Source organism: Octopus sinensis, linkage group LG2 (genome assembly GCF_006345805.1).
Source record: "Octopus sinensis linkage group LG2, ASM634580v1, whole genome shotgun sequence".
NCBI lineage: Eukaryota > Metazoa > Mollusca > Cephalopoda > Octopoda > Octopodidae > Octopus > Octopus sinensis.
In genome coordinates, this window is record NC_042998.1 from 27313999 (window position 1) to 27339078 (window position 25080).

Below are 25080 nucleotides of genomic sequence, written 5' to 3' on the forward strand. Positions count from 1 at the left end.
GAGCTCACACCAACCTCCTTTGCAAATTGGTTGTTCAGAGTTCTGCTGCTGTGTTGTTGACCTACTATTTCATTTCTATAAACTTGACAGCAGGTATTGGAGATAATCTAGCAAGTCATTTTATATTCAATTATTCTCAGAATAGTTATCTTTATGTACACACACACACACACTATATATATACACACACACACACACACACTATATATATATACACACACACACACACACACACATATATATATACACACACACACACATATATATATAAACAACTTATAAACAAGGGCAAAAGAAAAAAATTTCTAATGCCAAATATGCTGAAAATAGAGCCCTTGTTTATAAGTTGTTTATAAATTTAACCTTTAAAGGTATTTTTTAATATGCTGGCCAATGATAGGATTTTTTTCAAAAAATTTTATTCTATATATACATGTGTGTGTGTGTATATATATATATATATATATATATATAGTGTGTGTGTGTGTAATGTTGACAGTAATTGTGGAAAAGCTGTGCCTATGCATACACCTTTGTGTCAATTAGTTTTATTTAAAAAAATATATTCAAAATACAAACCCAGATCTATATTTTAATATCTATGGAAATCCAGGTGTGAATTAATTCAACAACAAAGTTGATTATTGCTATAATTGTGTGTGACACATGCATATACATACACGTGTGTGTGTGTGTGTGTTAATGTGATTTATAATATTTGTATGTAATTTTTTTTTCTTCTTGTGTAAGCATAAAATGCCTATGTAATCTATCTGGTTTTAAGAGGCTTGCAGATGTTTCCCCCCTGCTCCCCCACCTCACTCCCCAGTTTCATTTAATATTGAAAGACCACTGTGACCTGTCTCCACTACACCAGGCTGATGTAATGAATAAAGAAAACAGGCCTGGCTGTGTTATTATGTTTTACAGTTTTAAACATTCTGCTTATTCTTAACACCATTGAAGAAGAATATGTGATATTTTGTTTGATTATTTACATTGACAAACAAACAAACAAAAAGAAGAGAAAAAAATCAACAACTTTTTGCCTGGTTTCTTTAAATTAACCAATTACATGCCGTTTTATAGAAATACCTATTTGGTTGAAAAACAAAACAAATCATATTTGCTTATTTTTGCTATGAAACTGTTCCCACATTTCCTAACTGTCTTTCTCTTCCTCTCACCATTTCTCTCTCTCTCTCTTTTATCTCTTCCCTTCCCCCCCTTTTCTTAACCTTATCCCTCTCTTCCTGTACTCTTTTGTGAGTGTTCATCTGTATTCCAATCTCTCTCTTTCTCTCCTGCTTACTCTAACTCTATCACTGTCTGTCTGTCTCTTTGATTGTCTAAGCCTCTTAGTTCTTTTTTTTTTCCCCTTCCTTTCTTGCTCACTTTTGTTTCAATATTTTTCTTTTCTTTTGTTTTCTCTTATATTTCTCTCTTCTTGCTTAATTTTTTTTTTCTTTTATGGTATTTCTCTAATTCTTCTTCCCTCCCATGCAGTGAAGTAGTAACCTGTTTGTCCTTGTAAAACGTAGCTTTGTAGTTGAGATTATTAAAATGCATATATCCCTTTACAAATCTCTGATTATTCAGTATGTTAATATATTCTAAGTACATTGTTAGAATACAGGATTTATTTCTGACCCTATTTATGTCTCTTCTTTCTCCCCAACCAACAGGTTCCCCCCCCACACACACACACACTTTCAATGTTTTTTCCAAACAAATCTTGGAACAATTTTTTTTCATCAATCATAATAATAATAATAATTAATTTTTTTATTGGTCACAAGGGCTAACAAAAATCAAATAAAACTTGTAAGGACAAAACACAGGACAAAAGTTACAAAAAGGGTTTTGTCCCCTTGAAAAGTCCGTGTAAAAATGCAAGATAACAACGAAAATATAACAAGTAAAAACTCCCAATTGGAGGAGGTGCTTCGAAATAATAATAATAATAATAATAACAATTATTATTTCTATTAATTCTACAAATTATTTATACAAATTTCTTTTAATAAGAGTTTAAAGTTTTGGGCATTGTGCGTTTGTAGAGTGGATTGGTTCTTGTGTATGTATCTTTTACTCGTTTCAGTTAAGACTGTGGCCATGCTGGGGCACCACCGTGAAGAATTTTTAGTCAAATGAATCAGCCCCAATACTTATCTTTTTCTTAAGACTGGTTCTTAGTCTTCCGTATCTTTTGCTGAACCACTAAGTTAAGGGATGTAAATACACCAACACTGGTTGTCAAGCAGTGATGGGAGACCAACATAAAGACACATAGACATAATCATCATCATTTATTGTTCATACTGGCATGGGTTGGGCGGTTTGACCAGGGCTGGTAAGCTGGAAGGCTGCACCAGACTCCAGTCTGATTTGGTATGGCTGGATGCCCTTCCTAATGCCAACCACTCTGAGAGTGTAATGGCTTGATGGGTCTTCTCAATTATGGCATAAAGCCAAAGGTGTCGATCATTGCCTCTGTGAGGCTCAACACTCGGAAGGAACTCAGCCACTTTGCCTTTGTGAGGCCCAGTACTCGAAAGGAACATGAGCATTGGGCCTATATATAAATAAATATGGGTTTCTTCAAGTTTCCACCTACCAAATTCATGCACTAAACCTTGGGTCGGCCTGAGACTATAGCAGAAGACACTTACCCAAGGTGCCACACTGTGGTACTGAACCCAGAACCATGTGGTTGGGAAGTAGACTTCTTCCCACACAGCCACTCCTGCACCTGTTAAATGAAATTTTGACTTTTACTACAAATTTCTTTAAGAATTAGGTAATGTTTGTAGATCGAATCAGTCCTAACGAATGTATACCCGTGCTTGTGCCACATAAAAAGCACTCAGTCCATTCTGCTGGGTGGTTGGCATTTGGAAGGGCATCTAGCTGTAAAAACCCTGCCAAAAACAGACACAGAAGTCTGGTGCAGGCTCCTACCAGGCCGGCACCTGTCAATCCATCCGACCCATGCCAGCATGGAAGGCAGACATCAAATGATGTTGATGAAAAAAAGAGGAATGGTAAAGCCAACCCTTTTAGGTTTTAAACTTTGAATATAATAAGACCATATGGAAATATTGCTTGGTACTTTATTTGGTACTCTGTACTCTGGCAATTCTATTACTTTTCTAAAATGAAGAATGGCTTCATTCCTTACATTTTAGGATATACATTTTGTTTGTTTTTTTTACTTCTAGAATTTGATGCAATAAATGTAGTAAACAGTTGCCATATTGATAGGAGGAATTCAGCAGGTCTTCATTTGATGGAATTGGATTTTCTTAAAGTGTTTTCTAATACTTGACTTAAATACTCTGTTAAGCAGTTGAGATTTTAAGGGGTGTGTGTATATTTGTATGCATGTGTGTATATGTGTATGTATGTATGTGTGTATGCATGTGTGTATGTATGTGTGTGCATGTGTGTATGTATGTGTGTGCGTATATGTATGTATATTCTTGAGTATGTACATTTGTGTGTATATATATGTATTTATATGTATACATGTGTGTATCATTGTTTGAACATCCACTTTGTCATGCTTCATAGGTCAGATGAGACAATATTGGAGCAGATGTGTGCATGTATAAATATATCATCATCATCATCACTTAACATCTGCTTTCCATGCTGGCATGGGTTGTCTGATAGATATATATATATATATATATATATATATTAATACAAATAATATACATGTGTGTATGTTTTTGAATATACATGCATAGAGATAGAAATATTTTTTTTTGTATTTGCCAAATATTTCTGAGTGTGTGTCCAGTGTTCTTCAGATACATATTTTTTTCTTTTCTTTTATATACTTGCACATCTCATTCAAATTTAGCTTTGAGAGGTTAGCTTTATTTAACCTAAACATTGTCAAGTCCCAATTACTACTTGAACTAAGTTTTGGGATTGAGCAGTTGATATCGTGTACGTAAAAGTAACAATTTTTGTATCAACATAAATACACACAGACTTTGTATTAGTAATGTTTTTTATTATTATTATTATTATTATTATTATTATAAAAGTGAAATGCCATAATAATGTAATCGACTATCCCCTCCCCCAAATTCCAGGCATTGTGCCTTCAATGGAAAGGGTTACTATTATTGAGTGAGCAAGCAGCGCATGCCATCAAAGTGACAGGTGGGTGTACAAATATTTGAAGCCCAATCTACCCATCATGACTACCTGTCTGATAAAAGTATACCAGACATCTGCATTACAACCACATGTGCGCGACATGGTGATCTCATATCAAGATAAACAGCACATAACCTTGCAGGTGAGGCCCAGTTAGAATTTTCTTCAGGCCCAGTAGCCCATCCCACAGAAAAGGTCCCTGAATAAGGGTTGTTTAAGGATGTACAAAACACCCATGTTTACAGAGGTGATTTATTCAAACTTCAAAGAGTTCCTCGCAACATGTGGCAATAATGCTCCCCCACTGCTCATGATCAGAGATGGACATATCGTCAGCCACTAAGGGACATGCTCAACTGGTTATGGGTCAAGCAACTGACAAGCAAATCTGTGGTATTGAGCAGAATATTTGCTATAGCCCGTCTTTTATACCAAGATAAAACATGTACATGATAACACTTCCAATCAGTTAAGCTCAGAGACCACGAGAACCACTGCCTGGTACTGGATCAGGGCATTTATTATTATTATTATTGAAGGCAGTGAGCTGGCAGAATTGTTAGCACGTTGGACAAAATGCTTAGCGATATTTTGCTGTTCGCTCTGTTCTGAGTTCAAATTCCACTGAAGTCGACTTTGCCTTTCATCCTTTCAGGGTCAATAAATTAAGTACCAGTGAAAAGCTGGGAGATCAATATAATCGATTAGTCCCCTACCCCCAAATTTGAGGCATTGTGCCTATAGTAGAAAGAATTATTATTGTTGTGGAAAAACATGATAGCTCAGAGAGAATGTTGTAATGAAAGTCATCTCTTTGACTCTTTTGATACCAACCAACCAACCTGTCTGCCTGAGACTGCTGACCTTAATTCTATGATTCAAACATCCTGTTTCAAAGTGATTTGAGTTAAAACCTCCTTTAAAATTCCATGTTTGTGTTCCAAACACTAGTTTAATAAAGACAGTTATTTTTCAAAATTAGTTAAACTAAATGCAGTGCATTTCATCAGATATGGTAACTAAAGGGTTAAAGACCTCACACTTGGGCATATTTTTATTTTTTCTTTGTACAATTTAGGCTTTTGTTGTGGACCCTTTCTGCATATGGTGCAGTGGTTACGGGGAGATGGTGTAGTGGTTAAGCATGCAGGCTACTAACCTTAAGATTCTTTCCACTTACCAAATCCATGCATTAAACCTTTAAGTCGGCCTGAGACTATAGCAGAAGACACTTACCCAAGGTGCCACACTGTGGAACTGAACCCAGAACCATGTGGATGGGAAGTAAACCTCTTCCCACACAGCCACTCCTGCACCTAAGATTCTGAGTTAGATTCCATAATAATAATAATAATAATGATAAAATCGGAAAAATACCTTAGGAATGAGAACCCAAGTTCAAAATTCCCCCCCAGAACACCTGATGAAGGCTGGAGAGTACATCAGCTGAAACATTGTGTTAACAAACATCTGTCAAATGTAAATAATGTACATAATTCCTCGTCTCTCAAATAGAGAACTGTACCCTTTCTGCTGTTTGTATACTGGCTGGAACATGTACGTTTATAGATTATCAGTAGCTTCATACACTCTGATAACTGGGTGAGTTTCATTACATTCCATGCTTCAAGTACTGTGCTCATTTGATTCGGATTCCAGTTTACCAAATAGTGTGTGTGTGCGTGTGTTTGTATTGACAAATTCCTCTTCAAAATTGCTGGTCTTGTGCCTGTATCAAACAATTTATTAAGGAAACAGGTGAGGGTTAGCAACAGGTAGGGTCGTCTAGCCATAGAACATCTGCACCATTTGACCCATGAAAACATGTGAAAGTGGACATTAAATGATATGTAAAAGAGACTCATGGAATAAGTAGCGAGCTTTAAAACGGGGCAGGGGGAAATGGTACTGGGATCAGTTTGTTTGACTAAATTTTTGAAGGTGATGTTCCAGCATGGCCACAGCCTAATGACTGAAACATGTAAAAGATAGTGTATGTATGGAAAAGATAGTGTGTATATGTATGTATGTATGTATGTATGTATGTATGTATGGAAAACTATGTATGTATGGAAAATGTGTGTGTGTGTGTATGTATGTATGTATGGAAAACTGTGTGTGTGTATGTTTGGAAAACTGTGTGTGTGTGTATGTTTGGAAAACTGTGTGTGTGTGTGTTTGGAAAACTGTGTGTGTGTATGTTTGGAAAACTGCGTGTGTGTATGTTTGGAAAACTGCGTGTGTGTATGGAAAACAGTGTATGTATGAGAGAGAGAGAGAGAGATAATCAATAAATTTTGTTTTGGTTTGTCTCTGTCCAAGAAGTCCTAATGGCAAGGTTAATACACTATAGTACCAGTCTTGTAGCAGATGTTAATAACATCAGAAGGCAAGACATCTCATTTGGTGCTCTCACAATTTACAAATCCACTACAATTCTTCACTGATCCTTCATTTATCATTTATGAACCCATGGCAGTTTGAAAGGTAAAGCTCGGCTTTGGCAAGGTATGAACTCAGGTCTTAGAGAATTGAAACAAATTCTGCCAGGTGTTTTATTTGATACTCTATAATGACATTGTCTTGTATATTTCCATTCTTGAGGACCGAATATAAAATTTAATTTTCGTATTTTAATGTATCAAAATGATCACTGGTTGCAAACTTAACATTATTTCGTTTGTTAGATGTGTGTTTCATTTTTATTAGCTTTCAAAAATTATCTCTATGTTGTTATCAATTACTGGCTTGATTGAGGTTTTTGGGGGGAGCGCTTTGTGTTTTTCTTGTCATGATTTAGCTGCATCATTTTGCTAACAGTTCAAGTGTTTTCGTTAAACTTATTGCTTACACTTAACCCGAGTTGAATAGCTTTTTGAGAACTTAAGATAATCCTTCAGTTCCATTATATTTTATAATCAAAATCTTAACTTATTGCTTACACTTGACCCAAGTTGAATAGCTTTTTGAGAAATTAAGATAATCCTTCAGTTGCTTTATATTTTATAATCAAAATCTTTAATACTATACAAATTACTTGAAGTAATACTAGTATATTACTTTTGCTTAATTATAAAACCAGTTTTTTAAAAAATATTTTTTCTTCTTGTTAACACAAATCTCTTCAAATTTAATTCTACTGTAAATCATTTTTAGATCCTTTTTGTTACCATATCTCAATTGAAATATGCTGCTTTTGATTCAAAAATTTGGAAAAATAATGAATAATATAGTAAAATAATTTTGCCTTTATTTAGCTGGTGTTTAGGACATAAATTAGAAGTGAAAGTTTGTAACATAGAACCAGAGGTGGTTTCAGATAGGTTGGGGTTAAACAAGAATGACAGCAGGAATTGAAATATGAATGGTGTTGTCCTATTTTTAAAATTCTGGATATTTTTAGTATGACTTAAGTTTGAAGAGGGAAATGCCATAATTCTGTGAGATTTCTTCCCCCCCAAATATCCCCACCACAGTGAATTGAAATGAATAGTAATAATGATATTAAAAATTTGGTGGAATGATGTTTAGTTTTGGAAAAATATAAGTTGTTGCTGTTACTGCTGCACCCAGTTTTTTCAGTTAATAAATAGCATTGCTACTTGTTGAGTGAGTTGTTTAGGTTGTTTAAAATGTTAAGTAATATGTCATAATGTTTTTGTTCAAAGTGTTTGTAACAACTGTTAACACTTAAAAAGGAAAAGTATTGATAGAAAAAAGTTTTTAAGTTGGTTTGTAAATTAGTACTGTTTCATGAAAACATTCTTGTGACTGCTTATCCAGACTCTGAAGTATGCTTCAAGTTGTGCCTTAAATGTTGCCAGTTATTGAGACATGAAAAAAAAAAAATGTTTTGTGAATTTTTAAGATCTTCGTGAAATTCATGGAGTAGGGGAAAAGAGAAGAAACTTCTTTTTTTCTCTGTTTTTATTAATAATTTTTTATAAATTGGTATAATTACATATATTTTTACTTATTTATATTAAATACACTGCAAATCATTGTCTAAGAATCTGAGTAGTACAGTTTCATCATCATCATCATCATTGTTTAACGACCGCTTTCCATGCTAGCATGGGTTGGACGATTTTGACTGAGGGCTGGCGAACCAGATGGCTGCACCAGACTCCAATCTTGATCTGGCAGAGTTTCTACAGCTGGATGCCCTTCCTAACGCCAACCACTCCATGAGTGTAGTGGGTGCTTTTACGTGCCACTGGCACGGGGGCCAGTCAGGTGGTACTGGCAATGATCTCAAAATTCTGCTGCAAGAGCTCTGAAGAAAATGTTGAACCCTTTAGCATTCAGATTACTCTGCCAAAAGGGATGCTTATTTATTTGTTTGCAATGTTTTGAATTAATCATGTATTGTCTCATAGCTTTGAGATTTCAAAGATGTGATTGTTTATTCTTAAAATGACATGAGTGGGTAGATGATAGAAACCAGATCTAGCTAGTTTCAACATAAAACAGAAAGAACATTTGGCCCGGATATGGCCAATTTAAATGTTAAATGGTTAACTGATGAGTTTATTTTTGACTGGTAATTTTATATTTCTAAGTGGAGATTTTCTTTCAATTTTTAAGAGAAAATGTTGTTATTGAAAACAAAATCATGAGACATTATATCAATGTTTTTAAAAATTCCTTTTATTTTTTCAACTATATTTTTATTCATTTTCATAATTATCATTTTTCTTAATATTTTTCTCTTGAAGCATAAATTGATAGTTTGATCCTGCTGTTAATAACTAGGGTATTATTTTGAATATTCTCCTTGCTAATTCCTGTACACTGATAACCTGATACGCAATGTAACTATCTAAAACTTTCAGAAGACAATATTTAAGTTCATTGGTCATTTGTTAGGAATAAGACAACCAATGAATGCCACGTTTGCATGTTAAAACATGCAAACGTGGCATTCATCCTGTTGTGTCCTTGCATATCAGTCTCTCTTCTGTGTGTGCATTCTCTATGGAGTTTTTCTGTCTTTTGGACAGTTTGTTTTGCCTATTGTAATATAACTCTTTATCTGGGGGTCGATCTAATCAACTGACGCCCTCCCCAAAATTCCGGGCCTTGTGCCTAGAGTAGAAAAGGATATTAACTCTTATCTAAGTAAAACGAGTTCTTTCTTCCTCTTCGCTGGGATTTAGTGGGTCATATTTTTATCATCTGGTACTCGAAGCCTAAATTGCAATTAATATGCAGTTTTTTGCATTTTTAACTATAAAAAGTAATTACATGAGGTACTGCAAAATGCTGGAACAGAATGAGTTGGCACAAGAGATGTTCTAATTGTTTGAAAATACTGCTGTAATTGCTCACTTAAAGGAATGATGGTGCTGTAATTATTTAGTATCAAATATTTTCTGTAACAGTCAGATTGTGGACATATTCTCTTTATAAAAAATGGTGTAGGTTGCTTAACCCTTTTGTTACTGTATTTCTGTTGAGATGCTCTGTGTTTCTTTCAATTACTTTAAATATAACAAAGAATTTAGTAAAATAACTTAGTTATCATTAAGCTAGTGTCAGGAACATAAATTGTGACTAAGGTTTGGTGAAAGATTTTAATACAAAACTTATGAAAACAAGACATTTGTACTAAAGAGCTAGAGCCGGTTTCAAACGGGTTGGTAACGAAAGGGTTAATGAATCTATCAAATGGTAGTGCTCTATAAATAAGGTAACAAGGAAAAGGGGACGGTTTGTGTATCAACTGTTGAAAGTGTAATGTGGTCTTGTTTAAAATGAGTTAATGATGACATAATGGATGTAAAACTTTTGAACTGCTAAATTTATTTTCATCATCCTCATTGTCATTTTATTGTCCCCTTTCTGTGCTTGCATGGGTCAGACAGAATTTAAGGTAGACTTTCTTAGACTAGATGCCCTTCTTGTTACCATCCCTAACCTGTTTGCAAGAAAGTAATACTTCTCCTTGGTCAGACATGTTTTTATGGAAGATTTGTATGCTATGCTCATGAGGCTCATTTTACAGCTGTCATGCAACATCAAAACACAGACACGTGTGTGTGTATACCTTTCACTTTCTGTCTACCAAATCCACTCAAGCCCATGGTCAGTCTATCATCCAAGGCCTGCTCATTATTCATTAAATAAAACCCCAAAAAATGAATGTCAAAGTATAAATTTACTTAAAACAATAATAGAGTATTTCATTTTGGGATTTGGTTTGCAAGATTCTTTGAGTTTTTATATATATATATATATATATATATATATATATACATACATACACACACACACACACACACACACACACACACACACACACACACACACACACACACACACACACACACGTACACGCATGCATGTATGCATAGGCACACATGCACAAACAAACAAAAAGGAACGCAGTGTAAATAACGGACAGTCAAGACTTTTGAAAAGGTTGCAAAACGCAATGAAAATTTCAGGAAAATAAAAATAAGAAATAAGTGGAAATTTGTACCAGTGAATGTGTTAAATTATAAGGCACAAAAAGAAAATGACTCTCTCCAGACACAACAGAATAATGGAACATTTGATATTTTTGCTCTTTGTGTCTGAAAATCAAAAACAGTAAATTAAGTATAACAAAACCAACAAAAAAGAAAACATTAAAAGTGCATGTTTTTGTGCCTTCCTAATCTTGACATCATGCAATAGTTGTAAAACAAGTGTTCTCATCATACAAGCAAGGTTGTTTGTTTCCAGTCTTCCATGAAACCATGTCCAACCAAGTGGAAATATGAATTTTGCTTGGAAACAGGTGATAGTTGGCGATAGTAAGGGCTTCTGGCTGCAGCACATTTATCTTAGTAAATTCCATCTGACCCATGCAAGAGTGGATGTTAAGACAATGATGCTGATTATATAATATTCAGCAAGGCGGCGAGCTGGCAGAAACGTTAGCACGCCGGGCGAAATGCGTAGCCGTATTTTGTCTGCCGTTACGTTGCGAGTTCAAATTCCACCAAGGTCGACTTTGCCTTTCATCCTTTCGGGGTTGATAAATTAAGTACCAGTTACGCACTTGGAGTCGATGTAATCGACTTAATCCGTTTGTCTGTCCTTGTTTATCCCCTCTATATTTAGCCTCTTGTGGGCAATAAAGAAATAACTATTCATAACCATGCAAAGAATCCTTTCCTATTAACCCTTTAGCACCCAGACTGGCCGTATCCAGTCCAGATACCTTGTTTTATGTTCAAACCTATCCTACAGTGTCATTCAAAAATTAACTGTCACATCAATAAAACCTTGAAGCTACAGTGTAAGGCATGATTAAGTCAAAACAATATGAATAAGCATAAGGCGGAAAGCTGGCGAAATGCTTTGTGGTATTTCGTCTGCCGTCATGTTCTGATTTCAAATTCCGCCGAGGTCGACTTTGCTTTCATCTTTTCGGGGTCGATAAATTATGTACCAGTTACACACTTGGAGTCAATGTAATTGACTTAATCCGTTTGTCTGTCCTTGTTTGTCCCCTCTGTTTAGCCCCTTGTGGACAAAAAAAAAAAAAAAAATTAGAAATATGAATAAGCATTACATTTGATAGAGAATGGCATTTTGTCAATCTTCATGTTCTGAATTCAAATTCTGCCAAGGCCAGTCTTGCCTTTTGGGGTTGATAAAATAAGTACCAGTTGAGTACTGGGGAAGGATGTAATTAATTTACTCCTCCCTTGAAATTACTGATCTTATGCCAAAATTTGAAACCACCATGAACTGGTGCAGTTGATGAATCGAGAAAATTATTTGCAATTATTAATAAGAAACAGCTCGTTAATAATAGACCATCATAAATATTGAATTTCAAGATACTAGTTCATGCATATTTAAATAATTTCCTTCTGCTTTCTTTCTTTGTTTTGCTTGGAAAATATAAATTTTTTTTCTTCATTTTTAATTTTCAAATTCAGTTTCATTTATCCATCCTATACAATAATACAAGGATATGGCACAATTGTTGCAGCTTGATTTGAACTCTTAATAACTAAGGTTGGGAAGGTTAGAGCAGTTAATGTTTTCTTTTCGTTTGAAGTTAATAATTCATAAGAAATACCTTGGCAGAAACCTGACTCTAGATACTATAAAGGTTGTGTAAATTATTGGAGCGTAGCCCAGAAAATGTTTGCTAAGAAGTAGAAGAGTGACTACAATAAGTATTTTAAATATTTAGGAGGAGCTTGTAAAGGTCATTGTCTTCTTTAAATTACATAAGAAAAGCATGATTCTATTCCAAATCTCAGACCAGGAGGAGGTGGGGAGATGGGAGCTCTCAATTAATGTAGATCATTATTATTATTATTATTATTATTATTATTAATTGGTTGAAAATAGTTATTCAACTATTTTCATGTGACTATTCAATAAAATCTTAATATAGGCGTAGGAGTGGCTGTGTGGTAAGTAGCTTGGGCAAGTGTCTTTTACTATAACCTCAGGCGGACCAAAGCCTTGTGAGTGGATTTGGTAGACGGAAACTGAAAGAATCCCGTTGTATATATGTATAAATATGTATGTGTGTGTGTGTGTGTGTGTGTGTTTATGTGTCTGTGTTTATACCCCCAACATCTCTTGAAAACCGATGCTGGTGTGTTTACATCCCATAACTTAGCGGTTTAGCAAAAGAGACCGATAGAATAAGTACTAGGCTTCGAAAGAATAAGTCCTGGGGTCGATTTGCTCAACTAAAATGGCAGTGCTCCAGCATGGCCACAGTCAAATGACTGAAACAAGTAAAAGAGTATAGTCAGTGAAATACAAATTATTTTTTCTCTTAATAATTACAACCAATTTGTGAGATAAAATGTTTTTTTTTTTCATTGCAATGCTTTATATTTTTTTGTAAGAGAAGTTCTTTTGTTATAATAAACCTTAACATTTAGATATTGATTTTAAATGTTTGTATAAGATCAGCAATTTTGGGGACAAGGGTAAATTGATTACATCAACCCCAGTGCTCAGCTGGTATTTATTTTATCTACAAGGCGGCGAGCTGGCAGAAACTTTAACATGCTGGGCGAAATGCTTAGCGGTATTTCGTCTACCGTTACGTTCTTAGTTCAAATTCCGCCGAGGTCGACTTTGCCTTTCATCCTTTCGAGTTTGATTAAATAAGTACCAGTTACGCACTGTGGTCGATATAATCGACTTAATCCGTTTGTCTGTCTTTGTTTGTCCTCTCTGTGTTTAGCCCCTTGTGGGTAGTAAAGAAATAGGTATTTCATCTGCCGTTACATTCTGAGTTCAAATTCCGCCGAGGTCGACTTTGCCTTTCATCCTTTCAGGGTCGATTAAATAAGTACCAGTTACGCACTGGGGGTCGATATAATCGACTTAATCCGTTTGTCTGTCCTTCTTTGTCCTGTGGGCAATAAAGAAATAGGTATTTATTTTATTTTATCTACCCCAGAAGAATGAAAGGCAAAGCTGACCTCAAAATGTAAGAACAGATAAAATGCTGCCAAACACTTTACCCAACACAATAACAGTTTAGCCAGGTTGCCCTCTTGGTTTAGATGACTATTGACTCTCCCCCCAATGTAATTTGGTTAATTTAGTTTAAATATATTTCTTTTTCTTTTTAGGATGAAGTATTTGCTCTGTCTGAAAAATTGGTGCTGAGGTTACAAGATCTCGTCAAACTTATTGTTCATAATGTCAACTGGACATTCGGATCTCCTGGTGTATGTGAGGATGATGTACTTTCTGGCTTAGAATCTGTGAAAATGCTTCAAAAAGAACTTCCCGATGCCAACCATAGTATAAAATTTAATGAAATTAAAAAGGAACGCAAATTTTATGGTGAGTTACTTTGTTTTCATCTTTATTTGTCTGAAATCCTAATTAAATCATTTTAACATTTATTAGAAGTGACAAGTGTTAGTAAACAGAAGTGATCATGATAATTCAAGACTTGTAAGTCAAAATAAAATAGATCAACAAATAAATGAACCCAAAGAGGTTCAATATAAAATTATCTTTTTTTTTTTCATAGTTGATGTATTGAAAAAGAAAAAAAAAAAAAAAAAACGAAACCATATTATTAGTTTTTATTTTCATAATAGCTTTTAAAATGAAAGAAACCAGTGCTCATTATTATCACAGCTTTCAATAATATCAGTATCCTTTATCTCATGTGACTTATACAGTTTGCATCAGTGTAAAAAAAATAATAATAACAAATTCGTTTATTGGCCACAAGGGCTAACAAAAATCAAATAAAACATGTAAGGACAAAATACAGGAGAAAAGTTACAAAAAGGGTTTTGTCCGTTTGTAAAGTCCGTGTAAAAATGCGAGATAACAACGAAAATATAACAAGTAAAAACTCCCAATAGGGGGAGGTGCTTCGAAAGGTTACTCGTGGAAAAACCCATAAAAACCACGGGAGCCTGGTCAAAAGTGGGGTAGAGAGCCCCTTTCATCATCATCATCATCATCATTTAGCGTCCGTTTTCCATGCTATCATGGGTTGGACGGTTTAACTGGGGTCTGTGAAGCCGGAAGGCTTCATCAGGCCCAGTCAGATTTGGCAGTGTTTCTACGGCTGGATGCCCTTCCTAATGCCAACCACTCTGTGAGTGTAGTGGGTGCTTTTTACGTGCCACCTGCACAGGTGCCAGACAGAGCTGGCAAACGGCCACGAACGGTCTCCTTTTATATTACCTTTTTGTCTGTGACTTCTTAATCTCTGGTTCATATGAATGCCCCAAATTCCCATTCTGCACCCTAAAAATTATAAGCTTAAAGTCTATGGTCCTTGTTCTTGGTCAGTTTCTTATATTCACACATGAACTGGTATTCCATCAGTTACATCAATGAGGGTTCCAATTGGTCTGATGATACAGGGCAGCCTACTTGTAAAATTAACATGCAAGTGGCTGAGCAATCCACAGACACATGTACCCTTAATGTAGTTCTCAGGGAAATTCGGCATGACACAGAACGTGACATGGTCCGGCCCTTTGAATTACTGGTGCAACTCAATTTTTTGCCAGCTGAATGGACTGGAGCAATGTGAAGTAAAGTGTCTTGCTCAAGGACACTGTTAAGAATTGTGAATCGAATACCCTAATCACTGACCTGTACGCTTTCTCTCTCTCACACACACACTAAAATATTAGCCCCTTGAATTTGATTTTCCAGCAAAATGTTTAAGTACTCCTAATGCTTTGCAGGATTGAGAGAATCTAAGCTCGTTTCAACTCGTTAATTAGGAGATAGTAATCTAGTTGATACACTGAATTTTTCATGGGTACACGAGTGGCTGTGTGGTAAGTAGCTTGCTTACCAACCACATGGTTCCGAGTTCATTCCCACCGCATGGCACCTTGGGCATGTGTCTTCTACTATAGCCTAGGGCCGACCAAAGGATTGTGAGTGGATTTGGTAGACGGAAACTGAAAGAAGCCTGTTCTATGTATGTGTGTGTGTATATATATATATATGTATGTGTGTTTGTGTTTGTCCCTCCAACATCGCTTGACAACCGATGGTGGTGTGTTTAATGTCCCTGTAACTTAGCGGTTCGGTAAAAGGTGACCGATAAAATAAGTACTAGACTTACAAAAGAATAAGTCCTGGGGCCGATTTGCTCAATTAAAGGCGGTGCTCCAGCATGGCCGCAGTCAAATGACTGAAACAAGTAAAAGAGTAAAAGAGAGAGAGTAAAGAGCATGGTATTACTATGTCTCGTAAGAAGCCTGTATGTTTCTCGTTTTCTTACCACGATGCAGATGAGACAAAACCATCCAGGAAGGAGATGGTGTCAGTTTATCACTGATAAGACACTGCACTGAAATCACTCCTTAATTTTTACACTGCTGCTGTAACTGCTTACTGTAGGAGACTGATCCTTCTGTACTCCTACCTATTTACAGTTAGCGAGACAAGGCTATTTTACTGAAGCTGTATCTATTCTTCCCATTTATATTAAAACCCTAAATTTCACTAAGCTACATGGAAATGATAATTGGGTTGAATGTGGCAATGTTATTCATTTTTATGGGCATGTGAAGAATAATAATATTAATTGTAACTTTTACATATTTAAGCTTATTTTTCGAAGTATTATTATTTGAACTATTTAGATATGTGTGTTGGGGTTATTGTTTAAATGGTTGAATAGTATAATGTAGACGGCTGTAAGGGATTCAAAAGTTGAATCAAATTGGGCAGAACTAATTTAATGTTTATTAAAATACTAGCAGTATCGCCCAGCGTTGCTCGGGTTTTGTTTCGACCCTTTAGAATTGGAATTTGTGAAAAGTAAAAGTTTTGCATTATGTAGCTTGTTATTCTCTTTAAGTGAACATTTTTCTGGTTGAAATACACCGAAAAATGGTGACACAGCAGTCAAAAAAATCATTAAAAAAAAAAGGATTTTCATAGAAAAAAAGCACCTTTTTGATGTAAATAATTTTTGGTGTTAACATGGTCCGATTTGAAGTTTTTCTTCTATGGAAGGAAGAGCAAGCCGTCTTCTATCATACTCTCAATTTTGGTCAACTTGCGCCGCAGGGTCTCGGAGGTGATAGTATTAGTTGAAGGCTACCAAACCTTCCATACACAGACAACTTCAGCTTTATATATATAGATATTTCCCAGTTTTATTTAAGAGAGGCAAAAATAAAAATCTCAAGTTCTCATCAAATATTTCAGTGTTTCTATTTAAATTTCCGTTTTGCTGGGGAACATATATAAAATTGGAATTATTTTCATTATCTAATGTCTATAAAAGCAAAAGACTAGTTTTTTTCTTCTTTTTTTTTTTTGCATGCATTTAGGCAAGTAATAAGCTGTATGTAGTACAATGAATGACATAATGTAATCGTCTGCAGTTTATTGAAATAACTTTTAATCAGATCATGACTGATATATGAAATCACTTTTCATGCATGTAAAGCCAGTGATTACAAGCATGTGCGCGTGCGTGTGTGAATTTACCAAATTTTATTTTTATATACTTGGGAAAAACCACAATACTTATTTGAATTTTAACCGTTTAGCATTACAATTACTGTCATGATGCTTATTCAGTCAAATTGGTTGAATCCTGCAGTATGTTGCTGCTTTGACATTTCAATGTTGTGCATGCATGTTTTTAGAAATGAAATTGAAGGATAGGTGTGAGAGGCCGGATCTGGTCGTTGGAACACAAAACAGGTGGAATATTCGAGCCAGATATTATAGCTGGTTTAAATACTAAGGCGTTAAGTTTTAATTTTCGTTTATATCTTCACATTTTTTAATGCAAATTTTAGATAATCTTGATACTCTATTTATTAAAAGAACACAAACACTGTTAAACAGATCAGATACAAGGTATTTCATCATCATTTAACACCTGCTTTCCATGCTGGCATGGGTTGGATGGTTTGACAGGAACTGATAAGCTGAGAGCTGCACCAAGCGCCATTGTCTGTTTTGGGATGGTTTCCATGGTTGGATGCCCTTCCTAATGCCAACCACTTTTCAGTGTGTACTGGGTGCTTTTTTTTTTTACCATTTCATTAACCATTTTTGATAGGGTGCTACTACAACAGGTGCTGCACCAACAGGCTGAAACCAGTGTAAGAATTTCTTCTTCAGAGAAATATAAATTTGTGGTAAAAGGTGAACTGTGGTAAGATGCTTGCTTGCCAACAACATGGTTCTGGTTTCAGTCCCACTGTGTGGCACCTTGGGCAAGCGTCTTCTATAGCCTCAGGCTGACCAAAGTCTTGTGAGTGGATTTGGTAGACAGAAACTGAAAGTTACAGTTATAGAGAATAAGTCCTGGGATCGATTTATTCGATTAAAGGTGGTGCTCCAGCATGGTTGCAGTCAAATGACTGAAATAAGCAAAAGAGTGTATTTTGGAAGGCCATGCATTCATGGGTAGGGAATTATATTGAACAAAACAATACGAAAAATATAAACTGGAACAGAAATTGTTTTCATTTGGTGACCTAGAAATGTTACAGGTTCAATTTAATTGCTCATTAGGGTTTAGTTCCACTACATGGTACCTTGGGTGTGTATCTGCTGCTATAGCCTTGGGCTGACCAAAGTCTTGTGAGTGGATTTGGTAGACAGAAACTGAAAGAAGTTCATTGCATATATATATATATATGTATATATGTATATGTTTGTGTGTTTCCATTCCTGTGACTTAGCAGTTTGATAAATGAGTGATAAAATACGTACCAGGCTTTAAAAAAAAAACAAAAGTACCGGAGTTGATTCGGTCAACTAAAAAATTCAAGGCTGTGCTCCAGCATGGCTACAATCTAAAGACTGAAACGAGTATGTCAGTAAAAGCTGTATAAGCCAAAAGTAATTAAATAAGCTATAAAATGTTAAAATTAATTGACCTGTGACTGGGAAAAAAAAAGCCATTTCTGTTCTATGTAAAATTTTAAAATTGAGGTAGATTCTGCAGAGTGGAATTTATGACGAAAGAATGAAAAAAAAAAAGAGAAAGAGAGAGAGAGGAAAAACAGGCATAGGAGTGGCTGTGTGGCACCTTGGGCAAGTGTCTTCTACTATAGCCTCGGGCCGACCAAAGCCTTGTGAGTGGATTTGGTAGATGGAAACTGGAAGAAGCCCGTCGTATATATGTATACATATGTATATATATGTATATGTGTGTGTGTATATGTTTGTGTGTCTGTATTTGTCCCCCCCCCACCCAGCATTGCTTGACAACCGATGCTGGTGTGTTTAGGTCCCTGTAAATTAGCGGTTCGACAATAGAGACCGATAGCATAAGTACTAGGCTTCCAAAGAATAAGTCCTGGGGGTCGATTTGCTCGACTAAAGACAGTGCTCCAGCATGGCCGCAGTCAAATGACCGAAACTTCTGAATCTATAAATTTGTTTAGGTGTATGACGAACAGCAGTAAGACTCCGTTAATGATAGAAATTAGACGACTATATTACATGCATATATAAGCTAATTATAAGTAAATTAAGAATTTTGAAGACATTAGGTGCTGCTTATAACAACGGGATCTTGTCAGTTTGAGCTTCTTTTAATTATAGATTTTAAGAGATAAATGAAGTACTAAGTGTTTGCTGTTAACAAAAAAAAGATACCAAAGACTAAAATAAGTAGTACAAGTTAGGTTGAAGCCGTCTTAACACCTACTTTTTTTTCATTTATAATATAAACAAACTTAATCTTCTTTCTCTTTTTTTAATCACATTATTTTAAACCTGATTGTTTCCTTTTATTATATATTCTTGTAAGAATATATTAGTACATGTGACCTTTACCTATTTATTGTTACAGATTCAGTCTTTCACTTTGAATCTTTTCACCATACTCCATTAATGAAAACAAAAGAAAAACAAAAAAAAAAAATCTATAGCAAGCACTATTGGATAAAAAAGTAACTTCAAAAAGAACCTTATTAGATTAATCTGAGGAACAGAACTAAGATATTTAAGGACTAGTCTTCCTAACAATAACTGGCTTTGATCTATAGAAAATGAACTGGTATTATTAGTGATATTGTTCATATTTAAGAGCTGGTATATTTCTGATCAATTTGAAACAATTGAAGCTTACAGTGTACAACCAATTAATTATAAATATATTGTAGTTATATTATTTAGATCAGTGGTTTTCACTCATTTTTTGCTTACGGACTCCTTTGATTCCCATATAACTCCCTACTGGATCCCTATAGCCATTTGGTGTTTAAATGCATTGAATTGTTTTTTCTAATTATTAGGAATCGTATGAAAAACCCGTTAAGATATTTTGTGTATTGTAGAAGTCATAACCAATTTTTTGCAGATAAGTTTTAACAGCAAAATCTTATATGGATTCCCAGAGGGTCATGTGGACCCTAAAGAGTCATATGTACCCTGGTTGGGAACCACTGATTTAGATGATCTAAATATTGCCAATAAATGCTGTCGTGATCGGATTTGTTTATCTGGAGCTAAGAGGATGTGATCTGGAATGGATCAAGGTTGGAATAATACAACAAAAGAACAAAAATCAAATGATCTGTTGGATCATGGAATATTGATTAAATTCATTTTAACTAATGAGCTGATTGTAAATACTTTCATTGATTTTATTAGACATAATGTTAATCCACTTATTGTCACTGTTGTGTAGTGATATCCTGCTCATGGTCTTTCCTTATGCAATTATTAATTATGGACAAGGCTCTTTTTTTTTTATCATCTTCGCACGTAAAAAGTACCATCCAAATGTGGCATTAGGAAGGGCATCCAGCTGTAGAAACACTGCCAGATCAGACTGGAGCCTGGTGCAGCCTCCTAGCTTCCCAGGCCCCAGTCGAACTGTCCAACCCATGCTAGCATGGAAAATGGACGTTAAATGATGATGATGATGACTCTAATGGTCACCTCATCAAGCTGTTGTAGTTATTCAGCTACAAATCAACTCAGATTGAGCAGATTTATAATCAAGGTACTCTTCATTGCCCTCCCGTCTTTTCCATGTGTACCTGGAATCCCGGACCACCTTATCCAATGAAGCTTTTCTTAAGATTACACGTATGATTTGATGGAGATTTGGCTGCTATATCTAGCAGCTTGAGTGATTGCTGGTTTGATCTTATCAAGTTCTTCTACAAGGTAGCCATGGCCAATCGGCTTACTACCACATGCTATCATTTTATTGACACCTGGGTATTGTTGAGTCTGTGATCAATCAGTTGGAAAGAGTAGATCAAAGAATGAAACTAAAGTATTCAAAAAGCAGAAGAAATTAGTTCCTTAATCATAAAAGAATTATGGAATTAGTGTAGATTATGATTTGAAAGAAATAAGCTTAACCCTTTTAACATTTAAACCAGCAACATCAAGGTCCAAATATTCTATCTGTTTCATGTTTAAACCTGCCAAATCCAGCTGTCTACATTTACCTCTACAATATCATTGTAAAATTAAACTGTCACATCATTGAAATCTGGAAGCTCTGTGATGATGCATAATTAATTCAAAATGATTTGAATAAATAAGCATTATATTTGGCAGTAATTTGAACACTGAAGGGTTAACCCTTTTGATACCAACCCGGCTGAAACCGCCTCTGGCTCTGTAGTACAAATGTCTTGTTTTCAGAAGTATCAAATTAAAATCTTCCACCAAACCTTAGTCACAATTTGTGTTCCTAACACTAGCTTAATGATAACTAAGTTATTTTACTAGATTCTTTGTTATATTCAAAATCAATTTAACCCTTTTGTTACTGTATTTATTTTGAGATGCTCTGTGTTTCTTTCAATTACTTTAAATATAACAAAGAATTTAGTAAGATATCTTTATTACCATTAAGCTAGTGTTAGAAACATAAATTGTGACTAAGGTTTGGTGAAAGATTTTAATTCCAAACTTATGAAAACAAGACATTTGTACTCACAGCCAGAGCTGGTTTCAGCCGAGTTAGTAACGAAAGGGTTAAAGAAACACAGAACATCTCAAAATAAATACAGTAACGAAAGGGTTAAATACTCCTTTACTTGAAAGTTATGAATAATTGCAGATCTGGAATTTCAAAATGGTATATATAGTACATGTAACACAAAGCAGATACAATTTAATTAATTGTTGTAGGACAATATCACTTACCCGAGAATGTGATATCGCATGCTATTGACAACTAGTAAAAGTTTTATATGTTGAGTTTTTGAAATATTTCACACACACATGCACACTATTTTCAATCTGTTCAATTTTTCTATTTTTGTTTAGACATAAAGCCATTGGGTACCGAGGTAAAAATAGTCAGTTTTTCTGTTTACTGTCGATATCGAGCAGTATCAAGAAGGTGCGAAAATGTGAAGGAGAAGTTCTTCAAAAATGTCTTTGTTGCCGCTTGTGGTGGCATTATGATGAAAACTCGGAATGGACGTATTATGTTTTGTCGAGAAACTTTCAATGATCCGGATCTCGCTAATTTGGACATCTGCCGGGATTACTTAGGTAAGATATGTTCTCTACTTTTAAATTCTGAATCATTCTGTTTAATTTGATTTGATTTTAATTTGCAATAAATTGCTTGTATGTGTATAAATATATATGTATGTATTTGTGTGTCTGTTTGTACCCCCAACATTGCTTGACAACCGATGCTGGTGTGCTTATGTTCCCATAACTTAGCGGTTTGGCAAAAGAGACAAATAGAATAAGTACTAGGCTTACAAAGAATAAGTCCTGGGGGAGTTTGATTAGCTCGACTAAAGGCGGTGCTCCAGCATGGCCGCAGTCAAATGACTGAAACAAGTAAAAGAGTAGAGTGTATATATATACACACACACACATATATATATATATACACACACACACACACATATATACACACACACACACATATATAACATACAAAACTATGCAGTTATGTCACTTTGTTTTATGTACTTGTGGTTTGTTTACTTCAATTTTTTATAACTAATTGAATTACATTTACATAACCTATCTGATGATCAAGCTTCTAGATTGAATACTTTAATCTTATTATTTTCAAAGAAATTTCAATATTGCAGTCTTTGTTGAAGTTGATAAAATTAACACCATTGTCTTCTTCCTTCACTTAAGTTCATTTCAAACATTAACATTTTGCTTGCTTAGTCATTGTTCCTATTGTTGAGGAGTCAAAGGCCTTGAAAAGGTCACTTTATCTAATTTTTTCATATGTACAAAATCAATGGAGAATTTTTAATTTTTTTTTTTTATTAATACTCATATCTATTTCTAATGTTTGCTTTTTGGGTTAAAGATTTTGAGTTAATTTTCTCCTGAATAGAGAAAAAAGAAACAAAAATACAAGGCTAGTTATGTTTTCAAAAAGGTGTTTGGATGTAAATTTTTTTTTTTTTATGTATTAGAACAAATTTATAAAATTTTCTTTCGATTTTCAATATTTATAAAATTATCTTTTCTAAGAGAGGAAATTTTTCACTTAAATATTCATTATTTTCAATTATCTTTCATTATTTCTGACATCACAATAAAGCTAACATCTATAGGAAGTTTCTCAATCAATTCCTGCCTAACTTTAAGACAACATGAAGAGTAAACTAAGTCATGAGTCCAAAATGCTATAATTTCTTATTTCTTTATTACCCACAAGGGGCTAAACATAGAGGGGACAAACAAGGACATACAAACGGATTAAGTCGATTATATCGACCCCAGTGTGTAACTGGTACTTAATTTATCGACCCCGAAAGAATGAAAGGCAAAGTCGACCCTGGCGGAATTTGAACTCAGAACGTAACGGCAGAGTTCAAATACCGCTAAGCATTTCGCCCGGCGTGCTAACGTTTCTGCCAGCTCGCCAAAAGGCTATAATTTCTCTTTGGTTCACTGCCTTCACTTTGGTTAATAGTGGTTTCAAATTTTGGCACAGGGCCAGCGGTTTTGGAGGGGTAGTGTCGATTACATGGACCCCAGTGTTTAACTGGTACTTTATTTTATCGACTCAGAATGGCTGAAAGGTTAAGTCATTGCCGGTGGCATTTGAACTCAGAATGTTAAAGTCAGATGAAATACCACTAAAAGCGTTTTTGCCAGCTCGTACCTTCATTTGGGTTCATAATGAGAGTTATGATTATATAATTGCAATTATTTTCCTTCTAATTTTATTTATATATATATATATATATATATATATATATATATATATATATATAGGTGTAAGAGTGGCTGTTTGGTAAGTAGCTTGCTTACAAACTACATGGTTCCGGGTTCAGTCCCACTGCGTGGCACCTTGGGCAAGTGTCTTCTACTATAGGCTTGGGCCGACCAAGGCTTTGTGAGTGGATTTCGTAGAGGGAAACTGGAAAAAGCCCATCGTATATATGTATATAGATGTATATGTTTGTGTTTGTCCCCCCCAACATTGCTTGACAACTGATGCTGGTGTGTTTATGTCCCCCGTAACTTAGCAGTTTGGCAAAAAGAGACCGATAGAATAAGTACTATTCTTACAAAGAATAAGTCCTGGGGCCGATTTGCCCGACTAAAGGCTGTGCTCCAGCATGGCCACTGTCAAATGACTAAAACAAGTAAAAGAGTAAAAAAAATATATATATTATGCTTAGTCCACATTATTCTGTTAGGAGCATAGGACCAGTTTCCTGGTGTCTCTAATGTATTTATTCCTTCCTGGATAGGAAGCCAGTCTCTCACAAGATTACTCCCTTTTTTGCCAGATGAGTGCACTTAAGCAACATGAAATGATGTGTTTTGCTTAAGAACAGAATTCATAACCTGATCCAGGAATCAAAGCCACATTCTTATGATCAAGGGTTCAACATCCTAACCGCTAAGCCATATGTATGATGTGTATTCAAACATCCCATTTTAGAAATAAGATTAGAAGTATCAACAAAGGATATTATAACATGTTGTGTAATGTTGGACAAGTAGTGAATTATCATGCATCTTTTTTTGGGTATTTTTATTTTTCTTAATAATTTTTTCATTTTTAAAAAATTTTCCAGCACCTAATTTGAAAGGAAGGCCAAGAAAGAAAAAAAAACTGAAGAAAGGAGCATCCTTATCATCAGACAGCAATGAAGATTCGCCTGGAGAAACCATGCTGGTGCGACACAAAGCAAATGGCAACAAACTGAGGGTATTTTGATTTATACGATAGAAATGTTTGATTTATGCAGGTTTTCCCCTCTTCTTTATTTTCCTATCATTGGTAGGAGCCCATAAAAGGGAAAGCAAGTTGTCCCCTTCTGTCTGTAGACTGGAGTAACACTTTGGAAAAATGCTGGCAACTCCTTACATACCCAGGCCAGGGATATGGTGAAGACATCGGCAGTAAGATGTTGGATAGCCTACTAGGTGGAGGAATCCTAGATCAATGGTTTAAAGGTTATTATGACCAAGAGGAAGATCTGTGCT

At 35.0% G+C, this 25080-nt stretch overlaps 1 protein-coding gene across 1 annotated transcript in view; it reads left to right on the forward strand.

Moving 5' to 3' along the window:
• Positions 1-25080, forward strand: part of LOC115228877 (AT-rich interactive domain-containing protein 5B) — an 85197-nt gene that overhangs the window by 36570 nt on the left and 23547 nt on the right. The window contains exons 3-5 of the mRNA XM_029799360.2: positions 13782-13998; positions 21916-22146; positions 24669-24802. Coding sequence (XP_029655220.1) covers positions 13782-13998; positions 21916-22146; positions 24669-24802 — 582 coding nt within the window. The remainder of the gene's footprint in view (positions 1-13781; positions 13999-21915; positions 22147-24668; positions 24803-25080) is intronic.